The 10123-nt window shown below is 44.0% G+C and overlaps 1 protein-coding gene across 2 annotated transcripts; it reads right to left on the reverse strand.

The window, feature by feature from the left end:
• Positions 1 to 1703: 1703 nt before the first annotated feature.
• LOC121557208 (suppressor of cytokine signaling 1) lies at positions 1704 to 7666 on the reverse strand. 2 transcript variants are annotated; one of them, XR_005998331.2, is made up of 4 exons: positions 7299 to 7666; positions 4110 to 4570; positions 1988 to 2906; positions 1704 to 1867 (listed from the first exon to the last, which is right to left on the reverse strand). XR_005998331.2 is itself a non-coding variant. In XM_041871043.2 (3 exons), exons 2-3 carry the CDS (start codon positions 4512 to 4514, stop codon positions 2532 to 2534), a joined length of 780 nt encoding a protein of 259 aa, XP_041726977.1. In that variant the 5' UTR covers positions 4515 to 4570; positions 7299 to 7666; the 3' UTR covers positions 1704 to 2531. The 2 variants fall into 2 exon arrangements, 1 of the variants encoding a protein (XP_041726977.1); XM_041871043.2 differs by having other exon boundaries at positions 1704 to 2906.
• Positions 7667 to 10123: the final 2457 nt, after the last annotated feature.

Raw genomic sequence — 10123 nt, forward strand, 5'->3', positions numbered from 1 at the left:
GAGGAGGCAGAGCGAGGAAAGGAGAGGAGGAAGAGAGCGGAAAGGAGAGGAGGCAGAGAGCGGAAAGGAGAGGAGGCAGAGAGCGGAAAGGAGAGGAGGCAGAGAGCGGAAAGGAGAGGAGGCAGAGAGAGGCAAGGAGAGGAGGCAGAGAGAGGCAAGGAGAGGAGGCAGAGAGAGGAAAGGAGAGGAGGCAGAGAGAGGAAAGGAGAGGAGGCAGAGAGAGGAAAGGAGAGGAGCCAGAGAGAGGCAAGGAGAGGAGGCAGAGAGAGGAAAGGAGAGGAGGCAGAGAGAGGAAAGGAAAGGAGGCAGAGAGAGGAAAGGAGAGGAGGCAGAGAGAGGAAAGGAGAGGAGCCAGAGAGAGGCAAGGAGAGGAGGAAGAGAGAGGAAAGGAGAGGAGGCAGAGAGAGGAAAGGCGAGGAGGCAGAGAGAGGGAAGGAGAGGAGGAAGAGAGCGGAAAGGAGAGGAGACAGAGAGCGGAAAGGAGAGGAGGCAGAGAGAGGAAAGGAGAGGAGGCAGAGAGAGGAAAGGAGAGGAGGCAGAGAGAGGAAAGGAGAGGAGGCAGAGAGAGGAAAGGAGAGGAGGCAGAGAGAGGAAAGGAGAGGAAGTAGAGAGAGGAAAGGAGAGGAGGCAGAGAGAGGAAAGGAGAGGAGCCAGAGAGAGGCAAAGAGAGGAGGCAGAGAGAGGAAAGGAGAGGATGCAGAGAGAGGATAGGAGAGGAGGCAGAGAGAGGAAAGGAGAGGAGTCAGAAGACCGATAGCGAGAGAGACATATGAAAGGCTCAGTGTTAATGACTACATCAGGGAAATCCCATTGGAAACAGCAGGCTTGGCGCGCTACCATCAGTGACCTGACGCAGGTTGTATTACCTGATTGTAATAAGATCAAATAATATTGAGATAGAGTGTGTGTGTGTGTACACTTCTACAGAAATCAGTCACAAACTCTGTCAGACACATGAAACTCTTCACTTCTCTAAAACTGAAATACTATGAATGAAACACACAGTCAGTTGAAGAAATTCCAAGGTAAAGCTGAAGATTCTTGGAATTTTTTTCGCACTCAGTAATCATCTACGTACTGACAGCATCACTACCAGTGTTTCCCTGTCGTTGCGAATCAGATGTGTGATTTTTACATGGAGGTTATCGACCTTTCACCTTCTATTACTCATCACGAGCTGTTCTGACTTAACCACACACACACACGGCGAGACAGGCTGGCCTCTCTGACAGAAACATATTTTACTGACAGACCTCTATTCTTCACTTCCCTCCACTTCTGGTAATAGACCGAGACCACACTACACACACACTACACACACACACTACACACACACACAGCGTTTACTATCATAGCTCAGCCCACCTGGCTCCTTGATGCGTCACCGCAGTTACCTACTGTACCCAGCGTTGTCACAGCAACCTCACACACACTTTGTCTGTCTGTGTGACTGATGAATAACTACCGCTATGAGTCATATCAGTTTAGTGACACACACACACACACACACACACACACACACAATACACACACACACACACACACACTCTAGAGCTGTGAGTTGACCTCCCTCTGGTTGTGCTTAACTGTTACGTGTAGGTAACTTCCTGCTTTAGGTAACCTAGCTGGCTCTAGATCTGTTCCGGGCTTCAGGTCACTCCCATTGTCTTACAGCAACGCACAGACCGACAGGAAGACGAGGCTGAAATATATACACACGTCACATTTATTATCCATTAAAACACTCCTAGAGGAGAACGTCTGCACAGCAGATATGAATCTAGTACTACATAGTACACAGTTATACCTGTTAGTACCAGAGAGTACACAGTTATACCTGTTAGTACCAGAGAGTACGCAGTTATACCTGTTAGTACCAGAGAGTACACAGTTATACCTGATAGTACCAGAGAGTACGCAGTTATACCTGTTAGTACCAGAGAGTACACAGTTATACCTGTTAGTACCAGAGAGTACGCAGTTATACATACAGTACTGTGATATTGTGTAGCGTAAACATTCCTGGTCTTTGTGAACATTGTAAAGACTGTAAACATTGTAAACAACATTGTAAACATTGCCGGTAAAGTATTGTTGTTGTGGCTCAGTTCTTCTGCTACAGCGAACCCGGCCCTGCCTAGAATGGCAGAACCGGTCCACTAACCCTAACCTCCGCCATACTGTCCACCTCGCACGGTCAGCGGCCTGGACCGTAACGCAACCGCCCCAGTGGTTCTTTAATGCAGCCACTCCATAACCAGTCGTTGTGGTCCACGTACGGTCCTTAAAATCCTCCAGGGACCGACCGGATAAACCCAACCGAGACCAACTGTGACATGGCTCACTATGACCTCTGACCCTGACCAAACGTAGTGCACTGTGTAGAGAATAGGACCGTGTTTCTAACCACGACCCGGTCTCTAGTTCCAACGCAACCAACCCAAAACCCTTCAGTACCAACCCGATGCAAGTCGTTTTTAGTCCTGAAACTCCGTTAGCCAAGTCCCGCCTCAACGGCGTCCCCTGTGACATCATATCCTGTATGGGAACTCTAACAGGAAGTCTTTCAGGACTTGGTTGACGGGGACCCTCTCGACCCGCTCCACCTCGCCGCCGCACGACTCCACGACCCGTTTCCTGCACAGGTCCTGGAGCGTGGGGCGCTGTTTCCTGTACGGAACGCTCAGGCTTTTCTTCGAGGAATTGATGTAATGTTCCAGCAGGACGAAGAGGCAGGGGAAGGAGTGCTCACTTCCTTCCAGGCTGAAGTGCTGTTCCTTTAAGATGATTCGTACGCTGACGGGGCCGCTGGCCGCGCGGTAGGACAACGTGAAGAAGACGTCCTTCTTGCGACTGTCCCGGATCAAGAATGTTCCCGTGGCAACGTCCTTCAGTCGGCTGTGAGCCTGGGGGGGGGAGAACAACAGAGGACACAGAATAAATATCAAATCAATAAATAATGAATTTCATTGAGTTTCATTTAAGTTCAAAATAATACATGCAATTAAACAAGATGTTCATTTGATCCCAGATGATAACAGTAACATTTAGAAATAATTAAAACACTTAAAAATATAATGTTATGTAATAAATGAATAATTCCTGTTTAAAATATGTCAAGTTCTAAGGCCCAAATAGGTTGAATACTTCAGGTTCAAAGGAGAAGTCTTTTTATTTAAAAAAAATAATAATTTACAACCAAATCTAAATTGTTGATGGAAATGGTCCAAGTCGCAAACAAAATGGACAATAACGGACACAGTTCGGAATTAACACAATTTAATTTGTACAACATCCGTCCTCTGTAGCTCAACTGGTAGAGCACGGCGCTTGTAACGCCAAGGTAGTGGGTTCGATCCCCGGGACCACCCATACACAAAAAAAAAATGTATGCACGCATGACTGTAAGTCGCTTTGGATAAAAAGCGTCTGCTAAATGGCATATATATATATATATATATATATCTAACGACCTGCGTCACTATTACTGAGAGCTTTGCCGTTTCTAAAAGGACAATATTTGGGTGATTCTGGAGCTAATGGGTTTTTTTTTAAGGTCCCCCCAATAGAGACTACACAGAGAGGATGAGGGCAGTGATTTGCAGTTTGGGATGAGTTTCTCAAAAAATATGTGAAATCACAACAACAAAAAAAGGTGTCTGGATCCTTCTATAACATGCCGTTTACATAAAAAAAAATAGAGATTTGGTTGTAAAAAAAAAAAAATGAACTTCTCCTTTAACTTCATATAATCTAGTTGTATTGAAATCTGGATGTGCACTTTTAATCGTTTAATGACAGCCGTCTCTCTGTTCCTCTCAGGCAATTTCTGACTATTATTGTTGTGAAAAGGTTATATAAATAACATTTGATCAATCAATCAAATGTATTTTAATAATGCTCTTTTTTACAACAGCAGATGTCACAAAGTGCTTATACAGAAACCCAGCCTAAAAAAAAACCCAAACAGCAAGCGATGCAGATGTAGAAGCACGGTGGCTAGGGAAAAACTCCTTTAGAAAGGCAGGAACCCTAGGAAGAAACCTCGAGAGGAACCAGGCTCTGAAAGGGGTGATAGATAAAATAGATATATGTATTGTTTTAATTACCTCCACCACTCCTAGGGGGCCCCAGTAGAAGCCGGAGCGCTCCAACATGGAGGCCGTCCGGGTGATTAACAGGAAGTCTCCCTGGCAGCGGAACAGAGGAAAGTGGGTGGAGACTGGGACCCGGGTGGGGAGGGGCTGGTGGTCTAACTGGTCTGGTAATGGGATAGGGGTTGCCACACACTGGTTGGACGGCTGCTGACGGTGTGACTGGGAGGAGTGGTGGACTGATGATGATGATGATGAGGATGATGATGGTGGTGAGGTTGCGTGGTGGTCGGAGTGCGGAGTCGAGAGGAGGGTGGAGGTGTCCCTGGATCTAGGAGGTGATGGTGGTGATGATGAAGGTGTTGTTGTTGTTGTTGTTGTTGTTGTGTCTTGTTCTTCCAAAGTGCTATGAGCGACCATCCTACAGGGGAGAGCGGTCCCAACCCTCTCCCATCGCTACACAGTACCCTGGCATCCTGAGGGAGGGAGTTAGGGGGAAGAAAGTGGGGTGGGGGAGAGATGGAGGGAGAGAGGGAGGGGGAAGAAAGTGGGGTGGGGGGAGAGATGGAGGGAGGGAGGGAGGGGAAGAAAGTGGGGTGGGGGGAGAGATGGAGGGAGGGAGGGAGGGGAAGAAAGTGGGGTGGGGGAGAGAGGGAGGGAGGGGAAGAAAGTGGGGTGGGGGGAGAGATGGAGGGAGAGAGGGAGACCATTAGATGACTACGACCACTACTTATGAAGGTAGCTATGTTTCCATTAAACTTGTCCAGTGTTTTTTTTTTTTTGCGTAGAAAATCGACGTGACAATTGCCTGCTATGGTTGCGTTTCCATTTAAAGCTGCAATACGTAAGAAATGTGAATTGTAGATCTGTCATTCTCATTGAAAGCAAGTCTACGAAGCGGTAGATCTGTTCTATGTGTGTTATTTCTATGCTTCCCGTTGTGAAGTTTAGTTTTTTTTGCTTCTTGTACTTTTTGGTTTTGTCCACCAGCTTAAAACTGCTGAAAATACTACATTTACTGTTATGGAAAATATATTTCACAGAGGTTTAGATGGTGCAATGACTGCTTGTTTTGTCACATATAAACTGATAATAGGCAAACTATTGGAATTTCAGCAACTAGTAAAATGGCGGAGCGATTTCTGCATATTGCACCTTTAACTATCTTGCATCAATAAAAACTGCTGGACATAATGAGGTCACACCAATTATTATTATTATGATATATATATATTTTTAAGTGTATTTTACCCCCCCCCTTTTTCGTCATATCCAATTACGATCTGGTCTCATCACTACAACTCCCCAACGGGCTCGGGAGAGGTGAAGGTCAAGTCATGCTTCCTCCGACCAACGGGCTCGGGAGAGGCGAAGGTCAAGTCATGCGTCCTCCGACCAACGGGCTCGGGAGAGGTGAAGGTCAAGTCATGCTTCCTCCGACCAACGGGCTCGGGAGAGGTGAAGGTCAAGTCATGCTTCCTCCGACCAACGGGCTCGGGAGAGGTGAAGGTCAAGTCATGCTTCCTCCGACCAACGGGCTCGGGAGAGGCGAAGGTCAAGTCATGCTTCCTCCGACCAACGGGCTCGGGAGAGGCGAAGGTCAAGTCATGCTTCCTCCGACCAACGGGCTCGGGAGAGGCGAAGGTCAAGTCATGCTTCCTCCGACCAAAGGGCTCGGGAGAGGTGAAGGTCAAGTCATGCTTCCTCCGACCAACGGGCTCGGGAGAGGCGAAGGTCAAGTCATGCTTCCTCCGACCAACGGGCTCGGGAGAGGTGAAGGTCAAGTCATGCTTCCTCCGACCAACGGGCTCGGGAGAGGTGAAGGTCAAGTCATGCTTCCTCCGAAACATGACCCCGCCTAAAACCGCGCTCCTTAACATGGATAGCATGGATAGATCGCAATCATTTGACTAATATTTGCCGTATTCTAATAATTCTCATGTGCCAACGTATCGCCACGGTGAAACTTGCACTCCGGTAAAACGGTGAAACTTGCCAGCCAACCAGGAAAGCAAGGCGGAAGCAATTCCGGCATCCTTGAAAGTCATTTTATTGGAAAAACACAGTTTTCCATCATTTGTTGAAATAAAGAAAGTCTTTAGAAAATGCCTCTCTGCCGTTTCCACGTCATTTTAGTTTTGTCCAATAAACTAATGATGTTTAAAGTTAGTTACCAAATGTATTTCATAAAGCCTTTTTTACATCAGTAGCCTAGTTGTTGTACTGAGTTTACACAGTGCTGTGACAACTGATCAGACGTCAACGACAAGATCATAACGGTACAGCTGCCTCCCTGTCTGTCTGCCTGCTTGTCAGCCTGCCTCCCTGTCTGTCTGCCTTTTTGCCTGTCTGTCTGTCTGCCTTTCTGTCTGTCTGTCTGTCTGTCTGTCTGCCTGCCTACTTGTCTGTCTGCCTGCCTCCCTGTCTGTCTGCCTTTCTGCCTGTCTGTCTGTCTGTCTGTCTGCCTGTCTGTCTGTCTGTCAGCCTGCCTCCCTGTCTGTCTGCCTTTCTGCCTGTCTGCCTGTCTGTCTGTCTGCCTGTCTGTCTGTCTGCCTGCCTGCCTGTCTGCTCATAAGGACCGGGGCTGTGTTGCTGACTAGGCCAAGCCCAAACAACCCTAGCTGAGGTGTGTAACCAACTGGTAGGCCCACTGATGTTGTGGCAAAAAAGTCCAAACCTGAAAAAGTGAGAATTGTTGCTGAGAGAACAAGCCTGGATTATAATCATTCCCCATCATAGCTATCCCCATCCCAGCCTGGATCACAACTCCTAAAGCTGTTCAATGTACTGTAGTTAAATGGCACTTAACTGTTTCACTGGCCCTGGCCCACTCAAGGACTTGAATCCTGTCCTATAATAATAGGCGATTCACTCTCCCTGCTGAGTGCCCCCCACAGTCAACTAACCGCACAACCTGACCGCTAGAAAGCAAAACGGGAATCATATTTTTAATGAATATATTATACTGCTTGTCATGTTGACTGTTGTCTGGGCAAAAAAAAAAGTATTTTATGACTATGTAATTATCATGTCAAAATGATGCATTGTCAGGCTGCTTTATTACGGGACAATTTCATTGCACAATAATAATCAATGTTGCAAAACTAAAATCTATTTGACGAAACGGGCGGGGAAAAAACACAAATATGCACCTTTTTTTTTTTTACAAATCCATAATATGCTGCAATGTTCAAATATTCTTACCGTTTTGCAAAACGAGTGCAATGCAATTTTTTCTGAGGCACTTTTCCTTAACTGAATCCGTTTTTAGCCAGAATCCCAGCGGGTATTCCTCCTGGTTCGTGATCACCAAATACACTTCCAGAATAGTCAAGAGAAGGCGCGGTCGGTCATCCGATTTGTATAGAATTGGTGATTCGGTTAAAGTATATCCACATTTTTTTCACGCCCTCTCCCTCTCTCTCTCCGTGTTGGTTCGATCATCTGTCGGCTGGTGTTTGATAAGGAGCTAAATAAACGTTCAGACCGGAGCCGATACCTACCCAGCTCCACCTACTAGCGATTCCAGTAAAACCTCGCTTCCACTTTCGTTTTAAACAGCCGTTTCTAAGAAATCCTTCCTGCTAACCGTGATGTGGCGTAGCGCAGTACCTCCCCTGTCCACTAGCTGGTAGAGCATGGCGCTTGTAACGCCAGGGTAGTGGGTTCGATTCCCCGGGACCACCCATACACAAAAATGTATGCACGCATGACTGTAAGTCGCTTTGGATAAAAGCGTCTGCTAAATGGCATATTATTATTATATTATAATTCATTTTTTAAGGGCTTTAATTGACTTTAATAACAAGAAAGACACAACCTAAATGGAAGTTCAACACCAGACATCTAACTTTCAACTACTACACATTGGCATCACATCACGTCTGACACAATTCATACGGTGGAACCACCTACGTCTGTCTTGTCTCTTTCCCCCTCTCTTCATCTAATCATCCTTTCAGCCTGCTCTCTCTCTCTCTCTCTCTCTCTCTCTCTCAATTCAATTTCAATTTCAATTTCAATTGAAGGGCTTTATTGGCATGGGAAACGTACGTTAACATTGCCAAAGCAAGTGAAGTAGATAATAAATAATATTAACAGTAAACATTACACTCAAAAGTTTCACAACTCTACAACTTAAACCCCCATCTGCATAGTTTCGCTTCCATTCAAGTTTAGAGTAAAACCGCAATGACTGATCACACGCTTCACAGAAAGACCAGTGTCGTTGACTTTTACACACTTAACTCGTTCTGTGTAGGAATCCACGTCAGTTTCAGTTTTATCAGATGTTTCTCCAAAATAGACTAAAGTTACCACATTCTGAGAAGTGGGCTGTTGTTTCAGGAGCTTCATTTGCATAATATGTTAGGCTTTTATGTCAGAAGTCTACTAGCTTGAGTAAAAGTCTTAAAAGTATTTGGTTTTAAATATACTTAAGCATCAAAAGTAAAAGTACAAATCATTTCAAAAAGTGTTTGGGAGTGTGCCCCTGGCTATCCGTCCAATATAATAAAATACAAGAAAATGGTACCGTCCGGTTTGCGTAATATATTTTATATGTCAGGGAAAAATGTATGGAGTAAAAAGTACATTATTTTCTTTAGGAATGTAGTGAAGTAAAAGTTGTCAAAAAATATAAATAGTGAAGTACAGATAACCCATAAAACTACTTAAATGGTGCTTTAAAGTGTTTTTACTTAAATTGTTCCAAATTCCCTGCCGGTGACTGTTATCACACGAGCAAGCGGTACCCGGAGCGCCAAGTGTAGATCCCAAGAGGTTTCTAAACAGCTTCTACCCCCAAGCCATAAGACTCCTGAACAGCTAATCAAATGGCCACCCGGACTATTTGCATTGCCCCCCACCCCTCTTTTACACTGCTGCTACTCTCTGTTTATTATCTATGCATAGTCACTTTAATAACTCTACCTACATGTACATATTATCTAAATGACCTCGACTAACCGGTGCCCCCACACATTGACTGGGTACCGGTACCCCCCTGTATATAGCCTCGCTATTGTTATTTTTACTGCTGCTCTTTTAATTATTTGTTATTTTTATTTCGTATTATTTTATATTGTATTTTAGTGTTTTTTTGTTTTGTTTTGTTGGTATTCTTTCTTAAAACTGCATTGTTTGTTTAAAGGCTTGTAAGTAAGCATTTCACCGTAAGGTCTACACCTGTTGTATTCGGCGCATGTGACAAATACAATTTTGAATTTGATTTGATTTGTCATGCATACCATTCATTACCATACATGTCCTGTATACACTGCATTACCCTATATGTCCTGTACACCCTATATTACTGAATACTATAGGCCTACAGGTTTACAGTAAATAATAATATATTACTGAATACTATGGGCCTACAGGTTTACAGTAGATAATAATATATTACTGAATACTATAGGCCTACAGGTTTACAGTAAATAATAATATATTACTGAATACTATGGGCCTACAGGTTTACAGTAGATAATAATATATTACTGAATACTATAGGCCTACAGGTTTACAGTAAATAATAATATATTACTGAATACTATGGGCCTACAGGTTTACAGTAGATAATAATATATTACTGAATACTATAGGCCTACAGGTTTACAGTAGATAATAATATATTACTGAATACTATAGGCCTACAGGTTTACAGTAAATAATAATATATTACTGAATACTATGGGCCTACAGGTTTACAGTAGATAATAATATATTACTGAATACTATAGGCCTACAGGTTTACAGTAAATAATAATATATTACTGAATACTATAGGCCTACAGGTTTACAGTAGATAATAATATATTACTGAATACTATAGGGCCTACAGGTTTACAGTAGATAATAATATATTACTGAATACTATAGGCCTACAGGTTTACAGTAAATAATAATATATTACTGAATACTATGGGCCTACAGGTTTACAGTAGATAATAATATATTACTGAATACTATAGGCCTACAGGTTTACAGTAAATAATAATATATTACTGAATACTATAGGCCTACAGGTT

Source organism: Coregonus clupeaformis, unplaced genomic scaffold (assembly GCF_020615455.1).
Source record: "Coregonus clupeaformis isolate EN_2021a unplaced genomic scaffold, ASM2061545v1 scaf0981, whole genome shotgun sequence".
Taxonomy (NCBI): domain Eukaryota; kingdom Metazoa; phylum Chordata; class Actinopteri; order Salmoniformes; family Salmonidae; genus Coregonus; species Coregonus clupeaformis.

Bases quoted from the DNA above. Each gene is read 5' to 3' on its own strand.
- LOC121557208 (XM_041871043.2), bottom strand. From the start codon at position 4,514: ATGGTCGCTCATAGCACTTTGGAAGAACAAGACACAACAACAACAACA. The intron at 2,907-4,109 runs GTAATTAAAACA...TCCCCCCCCCAG, and splicing joins GCCCCCTAGGAGTGGTGGAG to GCTCACAGCCGACTGAAGGA.